The sequence below is a fragment of the Amphibalanus amphitrite genome, unplaced genomic scaffold (assembly GCF_019059575.1).
Source record: "Amphibalanus amphitrite isolate SeventyFive unplaced genomic scaffold, NRLGWU_Aamphi_draft 000081F_arrow, whole genome shotgun sequence".
Classification (NCBI taxonomy): domain Eukaryota; kingdom Metazoa; phylum Arthropoda; class Thecostraca; order Balanomorpha; family Balanidae; genus Amphibalanus; species Amphibalanus amphitrite.
Window position 1 is genome coordinate 77,906 of NW_024881577.1, and position 25,227 is coordinate 103,132.

At 53.2% G+C, this 25,227-nt stretch overlaps 1 protein-coding gene across 1 annotated transcript in view; it reads left to right on the top strand.

Annotated features, from left to right (window-relative positions):
* Positions 1-9,236: 9,236 nt before the first annotated feature.
* LOC122379599 (lamin-C-like) overlaps positions 9,237-25,227 on the top strand; it is a 30,183-nt gene continuing 14,192 nt past the window's right edge. Inside the window, exon 1 of the mRNA XM_043361927.1 lies at positions 9,237-10,063. Within this exon, the coding sequence (XP_043217862.1) occupies positions 9,447-10,063 (617 nt within the window). The 5' untranslated portion in view covers positions 9,237-9,446. The remainder of the gene's footprint in view (positions 10,064-25,227) is intronic.

A 25,227-nucleotide genomic window follows, 5' to 3' on the forward strand; every position in this document is an offset into this window, starting at 1 on the left:
TCACCCGCTGCCGCTGCTGCTGCTAACCGCGGTGAGTGTCCCCTTCAGCCGCGAGAAGTTCCACCCAACAGCGGACAGCAGGGGCGCGGGAACTACTTTCCGACTGGGGGGGCACACCATAATAGAGATCAATCTAGGGTACCCCCAAATCTACACCATTTTCGAACCAAGTTAAGACATATGAAGCCCAATTTAAAACTGTTGATTTCTGAATTAAAACAATCGAAAAGTGGGTTAAAACACGTGACATTCAGCTTAAAACAACTGACACGCGAAATCACGTGTTGGTCGTTTTAAGCTGAATGCCACGTGTTTTAACACACTTTTCGATTGTTTTAATTAAAAAATCAACAGTTTTAAATTGGGCTTCATTTGTCTTAACTTGGTTCGAAAATGGTGTAGTTTTCTCACCGGTTTTAGGCCACTTGTTTTTCATCCCTTGGCTTTTTCAACAAAAAAGAAAACATTTGCAAAAAAAGTGTGGTATTCCGTCTCAAAGCTGTGGGGGCACCGCCCCCACGGCCCCAGAGTTGGGGGGGGCAAGCTGCCCCCACTGCCCCCCCCCCCCCGGCTCCCGCGCCTATGGCGGACAGACAGGATTGTGACAATCAGGACCGCCTCCACGTCACTGGCCCTTGCCTCTTCCGTCCTTGGCTCCTTTCTAATGATTCCTTCGGACCTAATACGGTTATTCCCAGCTAACAGGAAACGTTACTACAACGTTGTCACAACGTCGTGTTTCGGTAAGTTGCGAAATTACGTTTTAATTACGTTGTAGATACGTTCTGAACGTTGTGAAGCCATGGTTTGGTCCGAAAGTCGTGGTAAAACGTCGTGACAACGTTTTATTGGTACGTTGCAGCAACCGCGCACTTGCAGCATTATATTTTGATAATGCATGGTGACATATATGGCCATATAATGCATTTTCTTTGACTTTCAATGCGCATATTCAGTTTTCATCGTTAAATTTGACATATTTTAACACTTGGACTGTTCACGTTGTCAGCTGGTGGTCGCCAACACGTTGTTAAAACGGTTTTTCACAACCTTGACATTATAGGTACTGAATAATTAGCGGTGTTTTTACAAGTAAATTCTGATACCTTTCTCTCTCTATCTCTCTCTCTAATATATATATATATATATATATATATATATATATATAACATGTGTAAATTACAAAGCGTCATTGGCATGTTTTGCAACATCACAGGCGTAGCTAGAGGCTTGCAACTATCCCTATGTAAACGCGGCTGTTATCCGCGGCTGCCAGCAAGCCACGCGGGCCGCCACTCAGGCGAACGGTGGCTCGCGCCCTGACCTCGCCTGAGGGGCCGTGACGTCAGTGTCACCGGCCGGCGTTCAGAGCCAGCCGGCCGAGCCGCAGTCTACGCGGCGCGAGCGAGCAGTGAGGGCCGGCGACGGGCGCGGCTGAGATAGCTGGAAGATGAAAGATAGCGCCAGTTGTCTGCGTTTGATGCGATTGTTGCTTTGACTGGTAAGTCAAAGCAGTGGCGGCGGAAGGTAATTTTGGATGGGGGTGCAAAGTTTTCTCAAGGGGCCCCTCTGGAAGTTTTGGGCCCCCTTCAGTTTTTTTTTTTGAGTGATTATTATTGATTTATGAAAAACGAAGATTTTGGAAAACTATCCCCATACACACAAGTTCTGTAAAAGGTTTGAAATTGCAGTGTACCTACCTGTCTCAAATAATGAAAGCATAAAGAAGCAAATGCAGCTAGTTTTTTTATCGGCTAATCTTTAGTCTAGCCATCACCCGCAGCGTCTCAAACCACTTTTCTGGATCCGCAGAGGACCATTGAGGGCCCTACGAGACCGTTCCAAGAAGACCGTGTTTAGGAGCCCCTTGGAAATTGACCACGTAGGGACTCCTCCAGAGACCTACATGACTCCCCAGACTGAATGAGCCCTCTGATCAGGGTTGGTCCCTTGAAAGTTGCTGAAAGGTTTCAGAAGGCAGTATAGGCTCGAAAGTCTTTTGAGGGCTCTCAGAAACCGGCATCGGACCCCAAAAAAGCCTGTATGGAGGCCCTCCAAAGCCGGGAAGGAGGCCACAGGAGCCGATGTTTAGCCTAAAGAGCCGGTATGGAGGACTGAATAGAGGAAAGGGGTCTCAGTGGGGTCTTCAGGGGCAAGCGTTTGAGCCCCGAAAGTATGTGTGGGGTCTTAGAGGCAGGTAGACCCCTGGGGTATGCACGGGGTCCCAGGAGCTCGCGTGTGAGTCCTAATATTCGGCTGGCGGCTACTAGAACCAGAATTGGGATTCTTAGAAGCTGCTTAGACCCACATTTCATGGGTCATGAGTCCCAAGAGTCGATGTAGGGGCCATAAAAGCCGGTGTAAGGCCCATGGCCCCATAAATTCCGACATTGAGCTCTCAGAGGCCGGCGACGGGGTACCAAGAGCAGATAAAGTGCCTCAACAAGCCGACATGGGGCCTGAGAATCAGTGTGGAATTTCAGGAGCCTGCGTGAGCTCTCGGCGACCTTCGTATTTCGTAAGGTCCACAAAGGTCGTTGGATCCTCTGAATCTGAACTCTGCGGGGCCCTCAGAGGCCAGCATGTCTCCTGGCACCTGCCTGCGTTGAGTTGAGACCCTCCGAGGCCGTCGTAGGGTTCTTCAGAGGCCAGCGTTGGCCCTTGAAACCTTCGTTAGGCCCTAGAAGCCGTCAAGAGGGCCCTCAGAGGTCAGCATGGCCCCTGGAGCCTGCCTGCGTCGAGGCCCTCAGAGGCCGTCGTGGGGCCCTCAGACGCCAGTGTGGGCCTTTAGAGCTTGCGTTGGGTCTTAGATACCATCGTGAGGGCCCAAAGAGGTCGTCATCAGGGCCCTCAGCCCCTCAGGGAGCGTCCTGGGGTCCTCAGAAGTTGTTGTGAGGGCCTTTAGAAGCCTTCGAGAGGATCATCAGAGGTCGTCATGAGGGTCCTTGGCCATATTGAGGGTCTTCATGGACCCTCAGATACCTTTGCAGGGCTCTCAGAGGCCTTGGTAAGACCGCTAGAGGCCATTGTTGTTAGGGCCCTCAATAGACCGTTGCAGAGCCCTCAGATGCCAGCATAGCCCCTGCAGCCTGGTTGTGTTGAGGCCCTCAGAGGCCGTCGCTGGGCCGTCTGAAGCCAAATGGGCCCTCAGACTTGAGTTGGGTCTAGGGCCGTCACAAGGGCCCTCAGAGACCGTCGTAGAGGCCCTCAGAGGCCAGTGGGGCCCCTCGAGTCCTGTGGGACCCTCAGCGGTCGTCATGAGGGCCCTTAGTGGTCGTTATAGGGCCCCAGGGGACAGAGTTCGTCGTGAGAGCCCTCAGAGATCATCGTAAGGGCCCTCAGAGGCCGTCATAGGGGCACTCAGAGGCCAGCGTGGCCCCTGGAGTCTCCTTGGGGCCCTGGAGTCTCTGTGGGACCCTCAGCGGTCGTCATGAGGTTCCTTAGTGGCCGTTGTAGGGCCCCAGGGGACAAAGCCCTCAGGTGGGAGCCCTCAGAGATCGTCATAAAAGGGCCCTCTAAGGCCGTCGTGGGGGCCCTCAGATGCCGCGTGCAAGCACCAAACGCGGCTCGGGACCAGTCCCACACACAAGGGGGAAAAGCTCAAATTATTGAGCGCTCAAAATATTGAGCGTGTGACGTCAGAGGCTCCCATAGGCGTAATGCTGAGGGCTCAAAAAATTGAGCCGTTTCAGGAACACGTTTTGCAAAAGCAACTCGCAACACCTAGGGAGAAATGGCAACACCCTAGGAGAATCACTAATGATGCAAAACAGATTAGGCTTTCATATTTTTCACTGCTCAAGCTTCAATGATTGGGGGAACACCAATTTATAGGTCGAAATCTTACGGCATACCAGGATGACTTAAAAACAGGCCAATATTTATGTCGAAATAAAAGTTATTTTTTGTCCATTCACGTTTTTTACTAGGGTTCTGTTGGAAAGAGCATTTTTCATACTACCCAAAATGATTGCGACTCAATTTCACATTACCCATATCGGAGAATATTTTTCATTTGGCGGCGCCGTTTGTTTATTTCGTCGCGACGTCTCCGGTCGGGTGGTTGTCGTCGTCCTTGTGTTGAAGGTAAGTTTTTATCGTTTTAGTTATACTTAGATGTTAAAAGGTACACTGAAAAGTTTGAATATGCTGTGATTTTAAATTTGGAAACACGTAAACATCAATCAATTCACGTTTTCCTCGATTTGCGTGCAGATAAGTAACTGTCGACGAAAGTGGCGCCATTCGATATGATGTTTTGAAGGAAGGAGACACAACATATTTATGTGAAAATTTTTGTTTTTTAGTGGTCTAAGTGCTTCAAAGAGGCTGTGAATGTTTTCTTCACACAATTTTTCATTAGGTATGATGAGGTAAAAGGTAGTTTCAGCCTTAACTTTCATATAATTGACATTAAAACATATGATAGTCCACTGCTATCAGTGATTGAGTACCTTGATATTTGGCATTTCTTATTAATTTGAATGTATTCTCTATCCATATGTCCTGATAGTAAGTGACAATACTCTGCCAATATGTTTCCATAGTTTTCACATTCATTTTCCAGTCCTTTACATAACATCACAATTTATAATCAACAAAACTCAACTCCTTCGTTACTTCACAACACTGATAGCATGACAGACTGACAGTCAACTATTGTGTGTGTGAATGCTGAAACAGGATAGCCACTTTGCTGACTGGCTCATATGAAATAAGATAAAAATGATCCTTCATACCTATCATTTCCATCTGGAGGATCGGAGTCAACGGAAAAGGAAGGCCACTTTCAAGCCTCAAGGTCTAGGCTGCCAGACGCCAGTCGGCAGTCACCACCAAATTTATAATAGATTAATTCATTATTATACTTTGAGACCCTTATGTCACTGGATCGGCATCACATTTTCATTTTCAATATAGTAAAGGTTTTTATTTGTATGATGTGAAATATTTTCCTGAATCAGAATCAGAATTTAATTATCCCTAGGTACCTGGTAGAGGTTTCGGATTTAATGCTCATTGTTGGTGTGCAGTCAGGATTTTTTTACAGGTCCAGATAGGGAATCCTGAGCAATTTTATAGTAAAGTGGTCTCCTTATAATCACCACACATTTTATCAAAAGCATTTGCAGAATTCATTCAATGAAGAATTTTATCAATGTTGCACGCATTTCTTAGACGACCTAGGCTGCATCTTTTTTTAGTTCCTATTGTATGACATATTTTCCATTTTGTTCCACTGCATAAAGAAAAAAATCGTTTGAGATCACCAAACAGCTTTTCTTTTTCTGGCAGGTCTGCACAACCAAGCGGTCGCTGGCGAGGACGTCGGCCGTCCTTGTGGGTAAAGTCATCTGCTCAGCCTTTGTGGAGATCAGCAAGACGTCACCAAGATGAAGACTTCGCTGGAGCAGAAGCCGCTGACCCGTGTCCGATCGGACAGGTCATGCTCGACGGCACGAGCCACAAGTTGAACGACTCGGTGACATCAACAACATGGTTGAGCAGGTGAATGAGTTTGGCTACGTGTTGTGCGACTGCAAGAAGGGCTGTCTGCGTGTTCTGGCCGGTGGAGCGGCGACGCTGCGCAGTCTGTGCTGGCGGTGAGCAGCTGGCCGTGGTGACCGCGCGCGCCAACATGCGCCGACAACCTGTGCGGCTTCGACGGCCCCGGGACAGCCCGATGCCGCCCACTATGCGACGCCGACCGCGCACTGTCTGCACGGCCACATGGAGGCGTGCCCGTGCCTTTTGCCCGCACGCCGCTACCTCGCAGCTGGTCTGCAACCACGCCGTCGCCACCTGTAGCCCGATAACAAAACGGCTGTCTGATAATGCCGCGTGTTCTTTGTGATGTTGCTACTGTGATGGTTGCTACTGCTGGTCTGAGACTCAATGTTTCCATTCGTCCTTTACATGTTAAGGATTTGATAATGATTAGCTTAGTCCGAGCTTAGGTCGTTTGTATCATTTGTTATATGGCATATTTTGGATCAAAGCAGTACGACACTGCCTCCTGCTTTTGTGATGTATGCTGGCAAGACGCAGGTTCCGGTCGCAGGTCACCCGGTTCCAATGTGGTCGGGCTGGCATGCGATAATGTGATGTTGTTTTGCTCGTCTCTGTGTTCCACACTTGATGATGTTTGTGAATCTAACCCACATTGTATAGTATTTTTGTTTGTTTGCGGCCGATGGCCTTGTAAGTTGTAACCGTGGCAATACAGTTTTTCCTGCTATAATTATCCAATATTCAATCGTGGGTGGATGTCTTTCTGTATTCACGTATTCCCTTCTCCCAGTACAGTCAGAGAATATCAATACAGTATTCATACGGATTATTCAAGCCCTGTATAATTATCTGAGGTGTGCCGAATCCGAAAGGCGACCGATAAAACTACTAGCGGAAAATGTGACATGATGCCATGGGTTTGTGAAAAGTTAAGGTGCCACGTAGCATTCAACTTCCTGCATTTCTGTTTCAACTCAGTTTAACGTATTTCAACGAACAGAACATCAAAAATGGCAGCCAGTACCGGCTTCACCTGTCACGGAGAACGCTCAAAAAATTGAGTGTAGATGCTGGCCGGCACTCAATTTTTTGAGCGCCAGCTGACTGTCGTCTGTCGTGGCGCTCAATTTATTGAGTATCGCGGTCCCGAACGACAAGTGGCGCTCAAAAAGTTGAGCGTCTTTAGGGCATTTTCTTTCCAAAAACACCGATATAAATTATCACGGCGAGTGTTCGAGAAGAAACCTTGTTGCTCCCTCTTGCCATTGATACCTTATTTGGATACGATATTTGCCGTAGTGTGACGCTAAAGGCATTGTAAAATACCATCGTTTCGCCTATTCCTTCATAATGGGGCCCGCTCAATTTTTTGAGCGCTCAATTTTTTGAGCTTTTCCCCCTTGTGTGTGGGACTGGGACACTTCTAGCCGGTGTGGGGGCCCCAAAGACTAGCATGGGGCGCTCCTGACCATCATTGGACATCCTGGATGATTCCACATCAGTGTTCGTTTCCCGATCACTGGTTTTCAGGAGAAATGTATTGGATGGTGCGACGGGCCCCTTGTACGGATTTTGGGGGTGCAAAAAGATATGTTTGCACCCCCATGTTTTTCGATGGGGGTGCAGCTGCACCCCCTGCACCCCCTATTCCGCCGCCACTGAGTCAAAGTACCATTTACGAGTAGCATTTGCAAGATTGCGCCTTGTAATATCGTGCGGTCTAGGCTATAGTTCATTGTAGCTCTAGCCTCTAAGGTGTTGACATATTTGATCTAGCCTGTCGCACTGTTACGGAAAGTGGTGCAGGTATTTTTTTGTGATTTTTTCATGAATTGAATGTCTGATTTTCCCTCATGTCTTCCCGCAGACGTCCTGCAACTCGTCAGCGCGCCTTGTGGCGGGCCTACTGTCGGCAATGCGGTAGCGAAGTGGCTGTCCGGAAGCTGCGACCGGAACGGGGGGTGCGCAGACCGTCTAGTCAGGCACTGCCAGCTGCCTAGGGACATCGAGGCCTCAAATGAGCCGGTGCCTAACGGTCCGCCGAGTGATCCTCCCAGCGAGGGTTAGTGAAGAAGTGAACTTCTTCACTAGTGAAGAAGTTCAGAAGTGAACACCAGTTCTGGCGTGCTAGCGGCTAGCGCCAGAGCCGGTAGAACCCAATTCCGTCCCACGCCCCCATGAATGAATGAACGCCCCCGCCGTTTTTTTTTTTTTTTTGTAAATAGACCTGTATGATGTATTGAAATATACACTTCTTACATGCCTTTTTTTACAAGTCTAGAGAACGGGAAGAGAGCGTCGGAAACACATTCTGAGTATGTTGCGAACACGTTGAGAGGGCGTTGCGAAAATGTTTAGGACGTTTACTCAGGGTCGCAGGGACGGCAATACGAAGTAGCGACAACGTGGTGCGCACGTGATAAAAACGTCGCAGAGACGTTGCCAAAGCGTTCTATACTCCTTGTAGTCACGTTGCGGAAACGTGGTGACAACGTTCCAGAAACACTGTTGGTACGTTACAGAAAACATTTCATAACGTTGGCGGGACGTTGTAAGAACAGTTTTGGGACGTCACGGCCACGTTACAGAAACGTTGTGATGACATTCAAATGCATGGTCGGATGACGTTGTCACGCCGTTGTCTGGAGTCTACAAAATTACGTTGTCACAACGATAAATCGGGACGTTGTGGTAACCATTTGACAACGTTTAAACGACGTTGTAACAACGGCAAATTGTTAGCTGGGTTCCATGCATTGCGGATGTGGATCCGAGGGAAGACCCCGATTTATAGGTCCGGGCGTGTCAACAGGATGTATTTACCGGGGGATGGGAGGGGGAGGGGTACCCGTTTGTCCCCACATTGTGCGACCGCGTAGGTAACGTCACGGCACTGTTCAGTCTTAGAAATTGGCCGCTGGGCTACGGTCGATCTCGTGCGGAAACATCAAGCGTCCGCTCCGGATCTGATGAACGGGTAGGTACCTATGTAGGTACTAAACTAGTGTACCATGCATGGGATGTTTGATTCGACCTGTATATGTTTCTGATCGGCGCCGCGAGCCGGAGGCATATAAAGCTCTCCGTACCACCCGAAAGCCGCTCTTCGTATCGGGTCCGGATATGTAGGTTTATTCACTGGGAGCGTGATCCTTGGTCCTTGGCCTGGCGAGGCGTACCGCGGCTGGATAGTGGCGACATCTATGGTGACTGCTGCTGTCTACTTCAGCGCCGTCGCCTAACTTCGCCAGCGAGCCCACCGGCCGCCTGCCGGGACCCTCTGGCCTCGCCCAGGGCTGTCGAGTGTAGAGCCAGAGGCAGAGGCGGTCGGACTCTACAATTTTTAAAGTCGTTTTCAATATTGTTTGGCTTAGTCATAAGCTTTTACTTGTAGGTAGTTCGTTTCTATTGTTCCCGTTTGCTACCGGTCGCATTCGGCGAAAGAGTTGGCCAGGTCCCGGACGGGTCAGTGACTCAGTACCTACCCTACTGGTAGGGCTGAAGCTCCTATAGGCCCTCGAGCCCATCTATGAACACATTGGGTACCCAAACTTTCTATACGCCTTCTCACTTCTCAGAACCTTTCAGTGAGACCCTTTCAGACTATTATGGGCTGAAAAAGCCAGTGTGAGTTTTCCAAGCTGGCCCTGGAGGATGATAAATAAACGATAGGTAGGTATATTCAGAGATTGGCCTGGACTTGACGTGATCGGCATGCCCCTCAGACCCCTCAGAGACCAGCGGGACCTGAAGAGGTTCGGTTGCAGTTGACGCCCTCAGAAGCCGAAACAGGACACCCAGGACCCGGCACGGTGTTGGGCTTTCAAGGCCGGCTTAGGGTCCTCAGGAGCGGCCCGAGTGAGGTCCACTATTCACCGCCGTATTAGCTGCCACCTGAGTGACTTTGGTCGCCAGTGCCACGCTGTCTGCTGGACATGTCTGCGCCCGTCCCACGTCTGTTGCCCGCCGCGTGTGATGACGGGCAGCGAGGCCCACCCACACGCCCGCCCGTCCCACCAGCGACGTGCCGCGACCGGTCCGCCGGCCGGCCGGCTCGATGGCCGGCTGACGTCAGCGGTCGGTGGGCGGGGTCGGCCGGCGGTGGCCGAGCCGCGCCGGCGCGCCGCTGCCAGTCCCCCGGCACCGGTGCACCAGACGGCCACACCATGTCCGGCAGGATGAGCTACAAGCGGACCACCATGTCCACGTCGTCGGGCGGCTCGGCGGCCACGAGCCCGGTGCGCGCGCGCTCGCCGCACAGTCCGACGCGCACGTCGCGCCTCCAGGAGAAGGAGCAGCTGGCCGGGCTCAACGACCGGCTGGCCGCCTACATCGAAAAGGTGCGCAACCTGGAGCTGGAGAACAGCCGCCTGACGCACCAGGTGCGCTCCTCGCAGGAGGTGGTCACCCGAGAAGTGTCCAACATCAAGTCGCTGTACGAGAGTGAGCTGGCCGACGCGCGCCGTCTGCTCGACGAGACGGCCAAGGAGCGCGCCAAACTGCAGATCGACCTGGGCAACCTGAAGACGGAGAGGGACGACCTGCAGTCCAGGTGAGCGCAGCGGACGCGGAGAGGGGGCGGGATGTTACAGCCGACTGTAGCACATCGCATGCTCCTAGCATATTGTCCACGTATGAATGCTGTTAAAAATAAACGGCGAGTCCATTCTCGACGTTTATCATTTATCACTTAACTTATCAACAAAAATACTTAATTGTGGTTCTTTAGTCACTATTTCGGCGGTCTGATCAGGAGTGAAGTTTGCCGCTCAGCTGGCTCAGAAGATTGGCCGCTCGACCTTGCGTCCCCTGAGTCTCACAATGTCACGCCCATCGCCTCACAATACAGAGACGGCACAGTGGGCAACAGTGGTTCATATCATCGACGAATCATGGCTGAGATAACAGCCTCGCACCCGCGACTATGACGTTCCGACTCCGTACCAAGGTGTATCGATGTGAGGCGGCCTTGCAACACTGGCGTGCAGTCGCACTGGTCGGACGGAGATGCAGGGCGCTGGCAGGCCGCCAGCCCTGCCAGCGCTGTGGGAAGCTCCTGTTTGGGGAAGGGAAAGGTCGGGCGAGGAGGGGCGGGTGAGACCAGTCACTCTGATGAGCCGTCACGATCTGCTGTGGTCGGGACAGCTATGGATGTGGTCTATTTGGTGACGAGGCGTGCTTTATGGCGTGTCTTCTGCAGTCAATAAGTCGATTTATGAATTAATTTGTGTGACATTTCGCATGTTTTGTTTTACATTTAACATATTGTATTACGCGTTTCGAGTCGATTTGCAATAGACACACAATAGACGGCTTCTGTCCCACCGAAGGACTTGACGTGGCCCCGCCTCTCGCCGGCCCACCCACACCGGTCCGGTATCACACATCGCGTGCTCACCCGCCACTATTGCGGCGGCTCGGCGGCAGGGCCATCCAGCAGCTCTTGCACGGACCGCGGCCCTATCGATCCAGCCAGCTGTCAGCTATGGGACGTGACCCCCCCCCCCCCCCCCCCCACCTCCCCGACCCTCCCCACCAGCCCGTGATCCTGTCACCGGGCCGGGCAGCCAGCGACCGAAACGGGTCCACACGGGGACCCAACACCGTCAGCGACCGAAACTAGCCAACACCGGTATAGCGCGACCCAATCCGAGCCAGTGACCGAGAATGACCGGCACGTCTACCTATACTCTGGGTCCTCGCACCGCCGCTCGGAGCCGTAAAACGCCACCCTCCGCCCTCCGCCCCCGCTGCGGGCCGCTGATGAATATGCGCGCGTGTTTTGTGCGCGTGTGCGTGACCGAGAGTCGGCCGGCTGCCGGCGCCCGGCCGTGTCCCTGTCAAGGCCGGCTAATTCCAGCGTCTAAAAATGTCCGCCCCCCTCCCCGCGCATATGGGGGAGTGGCGCAGTCGCCAGGTAAGGGCTGCTGTCACCCGTCAGGGGTTGTCATGAGTGACAGTCAGCCTGCCAGCTCGCCTATCATGACGTAAGGGCAGGCTCGGGTATAAATACAGGCTTCAAGCTAGCGAAATTTTATATTGTTATGTCGTCATTTAATTCTCACGTATTGAAACAAAGTATTAATATGCATATTGCATAATAAAAAGCCAAAACCCATGGCACATTACCCAATGAATATTTCGCATCAGATGCGGCCCGTTTATTGGTTGGTGACGGCTCCGTTCCTCTAAAACCACAAAAACTTTCCTGACTTCATTCTGTACGAGTTGCAAGCAGGTGCTGTCACTGCTGTGCCAATGTAAATATTCACACGATGGACTCGTGATACTCCTGCACGTCTCTCCAGGCGTCGGTGACTGCGGCTCTGAATCATAGCCCGAGTCCTGTGTCAGCGTGCAGGGGGCCGCCGGGTGGTGCGGGGCGGGGGTGGCCTGGAGGTGACTCACCCCGCCCCCGCCGCTGCACTGCACGCCCGATACCGGCCGCCTCAGTCAACTTCCGTCGCCGGTGGGACCGTCACCGGTGTCGCGGCATCCGCCGGTGCTTTCCGGCGGATTGTGCGCTTTCCGGCTTCCCTTACGAGAGCAATCCTTTTACATCAGTGGACGGACACGGAGCAGAGGCGCCTCCAGCTGTCAAAACATGCACAAAAACGGCGATAACTCAGTTCTGCTAATGCACTCGACAGGTCCCGGTTACGGGCGTTTTTTGGACCGACTGCAAACCTATTGATGTGTGGCATGTTGAGCGTAATTCGGCGGGAGCCGAGTATCCGGCATACCTCTCGCGCTGCAGTGTCCGCATGCCTGGCGGTCAGCGCCTTCGTTCGTGGTATGACCGCCGACAGTCATCATATGCCAGGCGGTATGTCGGACCAGGCCTGCTACATGCTGCAAGGTGAGGCATGGTTGCCGGAGCGGGACTCGCAACGATAGCCGGCTGCAGAGCGAGACGAGCGCGGCCCTTTGAAGGCGGACAGCGTCCGGCCGTCGGCTGCACTCTCTGCAGTGGCCATAAACCGGCGCTGCCACATGGGAACGCGCGGCACGGCACACGTCCGATCAGATATACCTCAGCTCAGGTGATGTCAGGGTGTGCTGCTGGCCGGGCGCACCCCGACCTCTGCGGCTATACCTCAGGTGATGTCAGGGCGTGCTGCTGGCCGGGCGCACCCCGACCTCTGCGGCTGGAGCCGTGCACCCCGACCTCTGCAGCTGGAGCGGCGCACCCCGACCTCTGCAGCTGGAGCCGCGCACCCCGACCTCTGCAGCTGGAGCCGCGCACCCCGACCTCTGCAGCTAGAGCGGCGGTCCGGTCGGTCCTACATGGTCCGCGCTCCATGGTCCGCGCTCCATGGTCTTTGGTCCGCGGACCGGCACTACTGTCGCTGGGAGCCTCTGCTGCAGAGCTGCTCGTAAATGTCTCGTTAGTTGGCCGAACGGCCTGCGTGCGGCTAGCTGATGGCACTTCTGCAGGAGCGTCGGTCACACGCCCAGGGTCCAAGGTCAAACACGAGGAGCACGGGACACCTGGAGTCAGCTCAGGAGTCAGGAGTGGGCTTCTGGAACCAGACGCAGCTCCGTCAAGGTCGACCCGACCTCATTCATCCCGGGTCACGCCTGTGACGTCACCGCCAGCGACTGATGATGTCATGCAGGAGCGGCCGACGCGGCTTTGCAGCTAGTACTGGTGACGTCATGTGCTCGGGTGATGTCACCAGTCACCGCCGCCATGTAGCACGCCGGACATTGGAGAAGGCTTATCGGATTTATTCATTTCAGCAGAAGGCTTTTGAATCCCAGTGTTCGACGCCAGCGCATACCGCGCTGAAGGTTCTGTGATGCTCAGCACATTCAAACTTGCAGGGCCGCATGACTCGTACTATTGGCGAGCTCAAAACTCGTGGACAGGACGCCATGTTATCTCGGTCATTAATCTACGTAATGCACATGGGCATTTTTAACAGGACTCTGTAAAATGTGCACTCCGCCGGACGGTTCGCCGCGGCTTATACTCAAAACAGTAGCCGCGAGTGTGGGCTGATCTTATCGTGACCTGCATGAGCCCACTAGTGCAGAACTAACAAGATAATGTCGCAGCATCTATCAGAGCCAGCTGAACTGTGGAGCTGCAGCTGCGCCGGTTTCTCTTTGATATAAATGCGACTTTTGTATTAGATAACCAATTCTATTCGAACTTATTCTAAATTCGGAGCCGTTTTGACGCTAAACATTAGGTACACAACATGACAACAACCCGCCCCAGAAACTTTCTCATTAGGCAAGGCAAGGCCATAGGCATAACTGTGCATGTATAGGCAATAGACATGCCTAGTGACTATAAAGGTAGGTATGCATATCAGTGGCGTCTCTGATTTCCGTTATCGCTCACTGGATTTATGGGTATTGGCACCGCCCACACCAGTCGCGTCAGTCCCACAAAGCGGCGTCCCATGGGCGCCATGTGTGGCACCGATACCATATCAGCTGTATTACGAAGGCTTCCCGACCCCCGTATCGTATCATGGGGAACGAATCCGCGGATTAGCCGTATCCGCACAGCTCGAGGCGCGGCTTGGCCGGGCGCGGACGCCGCCCGGGCAGGCGTAGTGACTGAGCTTCCAACGAAATTGTACGGATTTTATCTGGGTAAAGCTGGACGCTAGGACACTTCGACTTTAACCCTCGCCGGCCGAGGGGGGGGGGGGGGCGGGTGCCGCCCGCCCCATAGGGTTTTTTCGCGATAGCTCCGAACACGCTGGCGATAGAGAGCTGAAACTTGGCATACCTGACCTTTGATCCAAGCCGGATCTTTTGACACCAACCGCATTTTTGGGTCAGGTCAGGTCACTGACCTATGACGTCATAAGTGAACCTCTGCACGGTCTTCAGATGTCGCAACTTCGCAACGCCCTCACTGCCAGAGGAGATGTCACAGGGAAATGAAACTTGCAGGATCTAGTATCCATTATGAGTCTCACAACTTGTATATCTCGGATTTTTCCTAAAGGTCATATGAGGTCAGGTCATTTTCGTGACCTCACCATTATAAGTCAATGGGAAAAAATGAAAACTGCTATTCTGGCGCCGGGAACGATCTCCAACTATCTCAAGCACACAGAATCGTGATTTGATGCACTCCTTGCAAGGTTAGATGCGTCACTTTTGCAATGTTGACCTTGCGTGACGTCATTTATTATGTCATCAAGGTCATATTAGTTTTTCGTCAATAACTCTTGATCAAATTGAGCTAGCGAGTCGGGAAAGCCACCAATGGACTCAGGAAGGCCTGCCGAATCGAATGATATGCGACATGACCTCTTTCGACCAACTTCGTGACCTGGGGGTGCTGACCTGACCTTGACCTGAGGTCAACACCCCAAGTTGACCTGACCCGGACAAAAAGTATATCATTCGACGCGCCTGAGCGAGGCGAACACGATGCTGCCAAAATCGGCGCTCTGCGGCCTTTTTTCCGAAGTTATTCACCAAAAACTAAACCGTACCTTGGGGCACTTGACCTGACCTCAGAGGTCACCGGTTGACCTAGGACCTTGAAATCGGGTACCAATCTCTGCGTCTCGTAACGGCGCACACGCTCGTTTTTTCCGCGACGCGCTAGCTCCACCAGGGGCGAAACGGCGAGGGGGGGTCGTACCCGCCCCCCCCCCCCTCGGCCGGCGCGTATGTAGAAAACCAATAGGTCCGGCGAGGGTTAAATCGATCTGCGGGAGTTAAGTCAAAACTTGTCGAGCATCAACCACTGGGGACAGGTATGTCCGTGGAGAAATACAACATGGAAGACAGAAAGAGTACGGCAACGATGCATTCATATCTGCACCTGGCTTCATGCTCGACTGACTGCAGGTTTTACTTTTGCCATAACCAGTCCACCCGCTCGGGCCCAGCTCGACTAGGCGTAGTCCTGCCGAGCGACGGCGGGGAGGGGCCGGCTGTCGCCAGCCAGCACGGCACCACGCATAATTCCGTCCAGTCCAAGGCCACGACCGAAGTGACGCCCTAGCAGTGTAGGAGGACGCGGCTCGGTCGAGTGCCGAGTGGCGAGGCGGCGATTTGAGCTGTCTTGCAGCAGGACCTCGTCGTGACGCGTGTGACCGTGGTAGGACGACGGTCATGTACCGTCTATTGGCAGGGTTCAGTCACGGTAATGTGGTCCAGTGGAACCAGAACGGGGGCAGACCGCTCCCACCCTCACCACTCCCAAAGTGCAGTGAGGGGAGGTCCAACACCGACTCCACGCCGTCCCGTCATACATCGGCTACCTGCGGTCAGCTCGATTGTCGACCTGTCGTGCTGAGGTGAAGTTGGTGTCAGGGCCGGTCCGCAGCAGTGGTGGTTTCTCGGCCACCGGCGCCCGTGACCGTCCGGAGCGGCTGTGACCGGGCGCGGTGGTCGCCGACGTGGTCCGCTGTGGGAGGGGCTGACCGCTGGGGTCGGACGGACCGAAACGGTTCGGGGTGGGAACACTCCCGCCCCCTGACAGCTCCCGTTGGCCTGATGACCACCTCTCCGAAGGCTGTCTATCCCTGACACACCTGACACTCCCCAGCAGCTCAAATCGCCCCTATAATTCCCACCTCTCACCTTCCACCGGCCCTCCCAGCGCTCCCGTCGTCCATGGCACCGCTCCCGGTGAGACCCCACATCCTACCTCCCACCGCAGCCTCGCCCACCGCGGCCCAGTTCACACCTCACACCCCTCCCCGAGCCCGTGCACCGAGGGCGGCACGGTCTGCCCTGGAGGCCGCCTCTCGCTGCTGCGCGGGAGGCGGCCTCGTCCAGGGGTGCCACAAATAGACGGCATACGGAACCGGCTCGGACCGAAACTGCGGCAGAAGGATGGAGTGTGCAGGTGCAGCTGGTGTGCATACCGCATACACATGTTTGCGCAGCACCCAGATGAAGGTGCAGCTACTGTGCCTTTGAAGACTCGGTAGTCAAGCTCCTTGCTAAATGCGGAATGCGGTCCGGTGACTTCGCCGGCCGATGCTGGTTCAAGCTCGATCCAGGCATCTCTCTGGCGAGAATGCCCAACTTAGCGCCCTAACCCTCCTCTCCTCCCGGGTTTCCAATGTCCAGGTCAGTCAGCGTCCAAAGGTCTAACCTCCTTCTCTGCCTCTAGCCAGCCATGGTTACCAAGCTCCCTCCTGCTGGGTCCTGCCGTCTGGCAACACTTTTTGCACGGCGCGAGGCGAAAACGCCCGGCAACACCATTGCTTTGCCGCCGTCGCTCATACATCACCGCGCGCTTCTTTTGGTGCAGGTCGTTTTTGTCGTCGCGTTCCAATTATCTTGTGCGGGGGTAGTGCCGCGGTGGGAACTCCACCCCTGGCGGATAGACTGGCATGGGCGGCGCCACCGTGGGGTACGTGGGGTACTAGTACCCCACAGTCATTTGACTGTGGGGTATTGCATATACCCAGTACCCCACAGTCAGGAGCCCAGGCTGAAATTTTTCTAGACTTTTAAGTAGTCGTGCAATGGCCATCTAAAACCGTTACTTCCTTGCGAACGGCTTAAAGGTTAACGTAAACAAATTCGAGCTCATCACTTTTGGTTCTAGACAAAATTTGCGCAACCTCCCGAGCCAGGGTTGTATACGACTCAATCAATAGCAATCAATTCAATCACGACAAATTTGGGAAACCAATCAAATCAATCAAGTCAGAGCAGTTTTCGGGAATTGATTCAATCGACTCAAACGCGACAATGAAAGGAATCAATCAACTCAATCAAACGACTCAAACCAAGACATACATTAGGTTTTTTGCCCCACCAACTTGGAAAAGTGTCCATGGCAGTCTGGTGTACCTACCTATCTACCTACCTACAGAAAAAACATAAAAATATTGTCATTTAAAATTATAAATTGCCATTCCATTCAAAGTTTCCATGTAATAAGGAAGGATACCTAGCGATGGACAGGTGGATCATGATATTGAGGTTTAATGGGTAGAATTGGAGCAGAAGTTTCATTTAATGGGTGCAAAATAACCCAGTAGTTGACTCGCCCCTTAACCCAAATCACCACCTTTCACCTAAAAGTTGTCAATTTAATTTTGGCCTTATTCCAACTCCATTTACACTAAATATCAGATATTGCAGTTGAAAGTTGGCTGCTCGGATTTTGGCAGTGTTCGTGATTTGGCCATTTACCCTACACCATGTCTATTTTAATGGATAATATGCATCAATAACATATTAACCATAGGGAAATCGAAATGAAATCTTACCTGCATGTGACGGTTTCGGTTAGACAGAGACTGACGGGCAGCCTGAAAAATCTTTCCACACAATATGCATTTGAGACGTGGGATGTTGTCAGATTGGGAAGGAAGAGATTTGAAGTATTTAGCGGTCCACGACTCTGGACGTGGCATGTCAATGTTAGGTACCTATGTGAAGAATCCAAAACATTTTATTGCAATACAATTTGAAACTGTTAGGACTGGGGATAGGGATGAGGATTAAAAATATATTTAAAAGGAAATGGAGAGGACAGGGACTCTGGAACCACAGGATAAGTTAAGGACAAAGGAAGTAGGAACAAGGAAAATTTAAACGCGAAAACGGCACGGTGTGACTGCGAAACAAAGAAAACGTTTTGCCAATAAGTATGCTAAGCTTTTATAAATCCTTATTCTACGTCTTTTGATTTTTTGGTAAGATGACGTCATTGATTATCATGTAGTATGGTAGATCATCATAAAATAAATTGGTTGTACAACACCAATTTCGTTTTAATTATTATTTCATTTGAAATAAAACCACTTAATAATATCCGGTTAAATATTTTAAGGAAAATGAAATATATTAAATATGTTATGCTTAGGCTCTCAGGAGAAAAGGATCAACAAACGTTCTGCTGCAAATTAAACAATGCAGCCAATTAGCTATTAATTAGGTACGTACACGTAATTAGCGAGACGAAAACGGTGCTTTTGTTTCAGTTATTTTGGCAGGGGTTTCAGATATTTATAGAGTTCAGTGGGTTGTTTCTGAGGAGATGTGGAGATGTTAATTATTATTAATCACACTTTATTAGTATAAAGGGCCTTGCACTTTATCATCTGGATTAAAAAAAAACGTTTCCTGTTGAGTGCAGAAAGGTAGGTAGGTGCATCGCCAGGTTCTATCACCAGGATTGGAGCAGTTATTGCAGTTGAAAGTCAAAGTTGGCTGTTCATGTTTAGGGCCTGTTCTTTATTTGGCCATCTACCCCATATTGCAGTTGTGATGACAAGCAGCTTTCAGTGTAGTTTTGTGATCTTTGATGTCATCAATTGGTGTCATTATTTTTCGTCAACTAAAACTTATTTGAACTTTCCATTCAATCGACTCAATCATACGAGTCACTCTAATTTTCGGGAATCAAATCAATCAACCAGTCGCTAAAGTCAAACGAGTCAGTCAACCAGTCATCTCGAAAAGTCAATCGACTCAATCCAGTCAACTCAAAATACGCGTTGAAACAAATCAATCAATTCAATCGACTTGATTGGTATACAACGCTGCTCCCGACGATCAAAATCAGATACCAGGACACGTGCCTGACGCCCAGCACTGAGGTCAAAAATCTTGGTGTGGTCTTCGACCAGCACCTGTCATGGGACGCGCACGTGAGGGCTGTCTCGCGTAGATGCTGCGGTATCCTCGCAACACTATCCCACCTCCGCCACTTCCTTCCTCCTAACACCCTTCCCGAGATAGTCACCGCCCTGGCCGTCTCGCACATCCGCTATTGCCTCTCTGTTTACGGCAGCGGCAGCGCTGGCAACCTCGCAACCATCCAGAAGCTGCTCAACTTTGCGGCTCGCGTGATCGCGGGAAAACGAAAGTTTGACCGCGTGTCAGCTGTGCGAGACAGGCTGGGGTGGCTCGACTCGTCTCAACTCTTCCAATACCAATCCTTCTGCCTCCTTGACAAAGTCCTCTCCTCTAGCCAGCCCGAATGCATCGCCCGTCAGGTCTGCCTCAACCGGGACCATCATGGCCATGTCCGGCACACCAGACAGGACGATCTCCTGCACGTGCCACCCATCCGTTCGGAGGCGGGCCGGCGGCGGTTTGTATACCGCTCGCCCCACCTCATGAACGATCTGCCCATGCCGGTGCGGAACCAGCGAGGTCCGCGGTTCAGGCGAGCCCTGAAGGCCCACCTACTCTCGAGACGAGACACGTGATGAACGCGTTTTTGATCATGATGCCGTGGGTGGTGTTTTTTATCCTGAGCTATATGTATATTTTAGGTTGTGTAACATCGTGAGTGTGTATTTTACCCTGCATGTTATGATCCGATTTTATTGACGTGAAGGCCATAATAGCCACTTGTCTTGTGGATGGCTCTTTAATAAACTACTACTACTACTACTTAAATGGGTTCTAGCAGAGATCAAATAACTATTGCCGACAGAGGGCCAATGCTGACAAATTTAACAGGCGGCTGTTACAGGCCGCTACTGATGGGTAGGTCGCTTTAAAGGCCTGTCCTGTCGCGTATTCAGAGGGCCTTTATGTAGCTTAGAGGGGCCCCCGTCAAGCGATTAGGAACCCTTATAATGTGCTCAGAGGGCCCCGTCAAGGAATCAGGGACCCCTTCATGAGTTTAGAGGGCCCTCTCGTGTACTCAGGGCTTTTCTGTAACTCATAGGGCCATCGTCAAGCGTTCAGAGGCCCTTTAAGCGCTGGAGGCCCTTCTGTCGCTCAAAGAGGCCTGTCAGACGTTCAGGGGGCCCTTTAAATGCTCAGAGAGTTTTCTTGTAGCTCAGAGGGCCCCGTCGCGTGCGATTAGGGGCCTCTTCATGCGCTTAGAGGGCCCTGCCGTGTACTCATAGGGCCTTTATGTACCTTAGAGGGCCCCGTCAAGCAATTAAGGCCTTTATCATGTGCTCGGAGGGCCCTCGCCAAGGAATCATGGGCACCTTCATGCGTTTAAAGGGCCCTCTCTTGTACTCAGGGCTTTTCTGTAGCTCATAGGACCCTCGTCAAGCGTTCAGGGGCCCTCTAATCGCTGGGGGCCTTCTTGTCACTCAGAGAGCCCCGTCAGGCGCTCAGGGACCCTTTATATGCCCAGATAGTTTTCTTGTAGCTCAGAGGGCCCGTTACGTGGGATTAGGGGCCTCCTCATGCGCTTAGACTCACTGAGGGCCCTATCGTGTACTGATATGGCCTTTCTATGGCTTAGAGGGCCCAGCCAAACAATCAGGGGCCCCTGCATGCGGTCAGAGGGCCCCGTCGTGTACGTGGGGGGTTTTCTGTAGCTCATAGGGGCAGCCCCGTCAAACATTCAGGGGCCCTTTATGCGTTTAGAGGGCCCTTCTGTCGCTTAGAGAGCCCTACCAAACGTTCAGGGGTCCTTTATATGATCAGATAGCTTTTATGTAGCTCAGAGGGCCCCGTCACGCGATCAGGGGGCCCTTCACGCGCTCAGAGGGCCCTGTCGTGTACTCAGAGAGCCTTTATGTAGCTTAAAGGGCCCCCGTCACAATCATGGACCCTAATTATGTGCTCAGGAGGGCGCCCATCAAGGAAGCAGGGGCCCCTTTATGCGTTTAGAGGGCACTCTCCTGTACTCAGAGCTTTTCTGTCGCTCGAGAGCCCTGCCAAGCGTTCAGGGGCCCTTTATATGCTCAGAGAGTTTTCTTTTAGCTCAGAAGGCCCCGTCACGCGCAACCAGGAGCCTCTTCATTTGCTTAGAGGGCTCTGTCGCGTACTCATAGGGCCTTTTCTGGCTTAGAGGGCCCCGTCAAGCAACCATGGGCCCGTCAAGTGATCAGAGGACCCTTTCATGCACTTAGGGGACTCTGTCGTGTACTCAGGGCCATTCTGTAGCTCAGAGGGGCCCCGTCGAGCCTTCTGTATTGTATGCGCTCAGACGGCCCTCATAAAGAGATCAGGGGCCTATTCATGCGCTCAGAGGGCCTTGTGTATTCGCACGGCCGTTCTGTAGCTCAGGGGACCCCGTCAAGTGTTCAAGGGGCCCCTTCATGTGCTCAGAGGCTCTTTCTGTAGCTAAGAGTCAAGCGTTCAGACTCCGGGCCAGGAAAAGCGACCCGACTCTGCAGTCGGCTCCATCCTCTATCCCCAAAAAGATTATGTGACACTAACACTTGTCCCGTTCTAAAAACAAAATTTCTTACAAAAAATAATCGATTTCAAATTGAATTGCGCACGGGAATTACCTGGAAATTGTGTCTTAGTTAACCCCGCCGGCTGAGGGGGGGGGGCTGAGGGGGGCAGCCGCCCCCCCCCCCCCAGGTTTTTTTCGCGATAGCTCCAAACACGCCGGCGATAGAGAGCTGAAACTTGGCATAGGTACCTGACCTTTGATTCAAGCCGGATCTTTTGACACCAATCGCACTTTCGGGTCAGGTCAGGTCACTGACTGATGACGTCATAAATGAACCTCTGCACGGTCTTAAGACGTCGCAACTTCGCAACGCCCTCACTGCCAGAGGAGCTTTCACAGGGAAATGAAACTTGCAGGACCTAGCATCCATGAGGAGTCTCACAACTTGTGTATTTCGGATTTTTCTAAAGATCATATGAGGTCAGGTCATTTTCGTGACCTCACCATTTAAAGTGAATGGGGAAAAATGCATACAGAATCGTGATATCATGCACTTATTGCAAGGTTCGATGCGTTACTTTTGCAATGTTGACCTGGCGTGACGTCATTTATGATGTCATTAGGGTCATAGGTTTTCTTCAGTAACTCCCTTAAGTAGGTATTTTTAGTCTTTTGGCGAGGCAAGCCGGTCCCGTGCTCAGTTGGTAGAGCGTTGAACTCCAAGTGGTGAGAGCACGGGTTCGCGGCTATAACAGTCCGGGTTCGAAGCGCGACGGACGCTTGACGTTTATGGGCCTCCTGACAGGTATGCTTGCGGTTGGTGGCAGGCCGTAACCAGACGAAGTCAGCGAGGGTCCGGCCGTGCGCGGCTATGTGCGCACATTAAACTTTGGACTCTAAATTCTGTCATAGAACTGGAATTTGACGATCGGAAGGTAGAGGGCAGGGTCACTGCAACAAGCTTCGCTTAGCGGTGGCTCTGTCCCTGTGAATCCTTCCTATCAAAAGGTTCGGACTAAATTTATAAAAAGAAAAAAAGAAAAGCTTTCAAGTTCTATCATATTTTACTGTCGACTGTTAGATTGCTATTGCAAGTGCCTTTAACCCACGCCGTGCTGGTGGCCTGAACTTTCCGCCGAGTGCTGGGGGAAGGGGGCGTTTTCACGCCCCCGTCTAACTTGGCTCCTGGGCCACGTAGCTTCGGTGATTTTTAATTTCAGGTCAAAGGTCAGGTCACCAGAGGTCATCAAAGGTTAAATTTAGTCCATTTCAATAATTTTGGAAACTGCCACCGGCTAACTCGGGAACCAATAGAGCTACAGCGCCGCGGAAAAGCGCATTCGATAGCCCCTTTACATACCTTTCTGTATTGGTAATGATCTCAGATCTGACATCAGGTCAACGGTTTAGCCTCCAGAGGGCAAAAACTGTAAAAATAGCCGTTTTCCCGAACAATGTTTTTCGGCAATAACTTTTGACTCAAAAGAGTCACGACTTTACTTTTGGCAGCACCGTTGGCAGCAGCAATTTTTTTAAAATTTGACCTTAGGTCAAGGTCATGACCTGACCGGAAAGGGTCATGCTGCATATCAGGCGATCCGTATGGTCGAGCTGAACACAGCTGACGTGTTTTCACCGCTCTAGCACGTCTCTATCAAAAGTTATGGCCACAAAACTGCTGGTGATCGTTCATGACCTGAGACAAGGGCGGATCCAAGGGGGGGCCAACGGGGCCATGGCCCCCCAAGACGGTCAAAGGGAGGGGGTGGTATCGCGAATTGTCCCCCTCCGCCCGGGAGCTGGCGACGCCACTGGCGGCGCCGGCACGCAGACGCGGCGGCTCGAGAGAGTCTGTCCGGCGCGCGTGTCGGGTGCGGTCGTGCGCCGTGTGCGCCGTGTGCGGTGGTCGTCGCGTCGCGGTCAGCACAGACTAGCGTTCGTGTATGAGCCCAGATTGCCTCAGCAATAAACTTGTCTCCACGAGCCAGCCTGTGTGAGGCAGTGCGGAGTGGAGACGTAATACCTGGCGACAAGGAATTCGAACTCGTTGCGGAGGCCGTGGGCGACTCCGAACGCTGTACTGTGCAGTTGTGGACCGCGTGTGGATTGTGACGGAGCCGCGGAGACTGGTAAGCGGCAGTAAACTGCGTGTCCTGCGACTGACGGGGGCGTGGGCTTGTGTTGAGTCCCCCCTGTGCTCAGCGCTGTCCGAGTTTTTGGGCCTCGGCGGCCATTTTCGGACGGGTGCGCTGGTCGAGTGCGCAGGCGCGTGGTCACGTGTCTCGGTGACGTCGCGGTCACGTGACTCCCCCGGAGTGGAAAGCGCGGGAAACGCAGCGGCGGTGCCAGGGACGGGCGGCAGGGAGCCCGAGTCAGCTGTGTGCTGACTGCTGAGTGACCTTGGCCGGCGCCAGCTGACGGTTCAGTCGCGCGGCGGCGGCCGCGGCGTGAGGAGGCTTGAGGGGACCACGAGTGGACGTCAACGGCGGACGGGATGGCGGCGGCTGGACTGAGTCTGCCGGCGGTGGGGCCGTACCAGCCGGGGACGGATTTTCCTCGATGGCTCAACAGCGTGGAGCTGTACATGGCGGCCCTGGACGTCACTGGGGACGAGAGGAAGACGGCGATCCTGTTGCACCTGCTCGGACCCGAAGTGCAGGAGGTGTACGGCACGCTCCCGGAGCCGACAACTGGAGTGACCGGCTGCTATGCGACGTGTGTAGCTAAACTCCGAAGCTACCTGGCGCCGCAGCGCAACGTCATCGCTGATCGACTCGCGTTTCAGCGGTTGCGCATGGTGGAAGGCGAGCTGTTTGACGCGTTCCTGTCCCGTCTGCGCCTCGCGGCAGCTCGGTGCCAGTTCCCGCCCGAGCAGGCCAGCGCGGCCCTGCGGGACCAGGCCATCGCGGGCTGCACGCCTCGCCTGCAAGAGCGAGTGCTGCAGCGGGCCGTGAAGGCGCAGGAGCCGCTCAGCCTCCAAGACGTCGTCAACATAGTCCACAATGTGGAGCGGACCGACCGCCTGCTCCGTGAGGTGCGGCAGGACGGCCAGCTGGCCGTACCTCAGGAGGAACAGCAGGTGCAGGCGCTCGGACAACCCAGCCGAGGGGAGCAGCGCTGTTTCCAGTGTGGCGAGCTGGGCCACTGGAGGGACCACTGTCCCAGCGCGCAGTCGTAGCAGGCCGGCGCGCGGCCCCGGCAGGCCGGTGCGCGGCCCCGGCAGGCTGGTGCGCGGCCACGGCGGGCCGGCGCGCCGCGCTGCTACCGGTGTGGAGAGCGCGGACACCTGCAACGGGACTGCAGCAAACGACGGGCTGTCAAGTTGATCCAGGACAGCGACCAGGCCGACTGGCAGGTCTGCGCCGTGCATCTGGCGGCAGGAGCGGCGCAGAAGAGCGGATTCTTCCGACAGCCCGGCTCAGCAAACGGCGGTCGGCTGGACAGCCGACGCGGCGGACCGCGCCGGAGGGGCGGAACGCGCCGGTGCTTCAGGTGCGGCGACTCAGGGCACGTGAAGCGTGACTGCCCCGGATGCGGTCAGGTGACGTCTGTGGACGCCGTGACGTCCGTGGCGCAGCGGAGGACACAGCGTCAGGACCGGCTGCCACTGGTCACGGTGACAGTCAACGGCCGGCCAACAGAGATGATGGCAGACACCGGGTCGC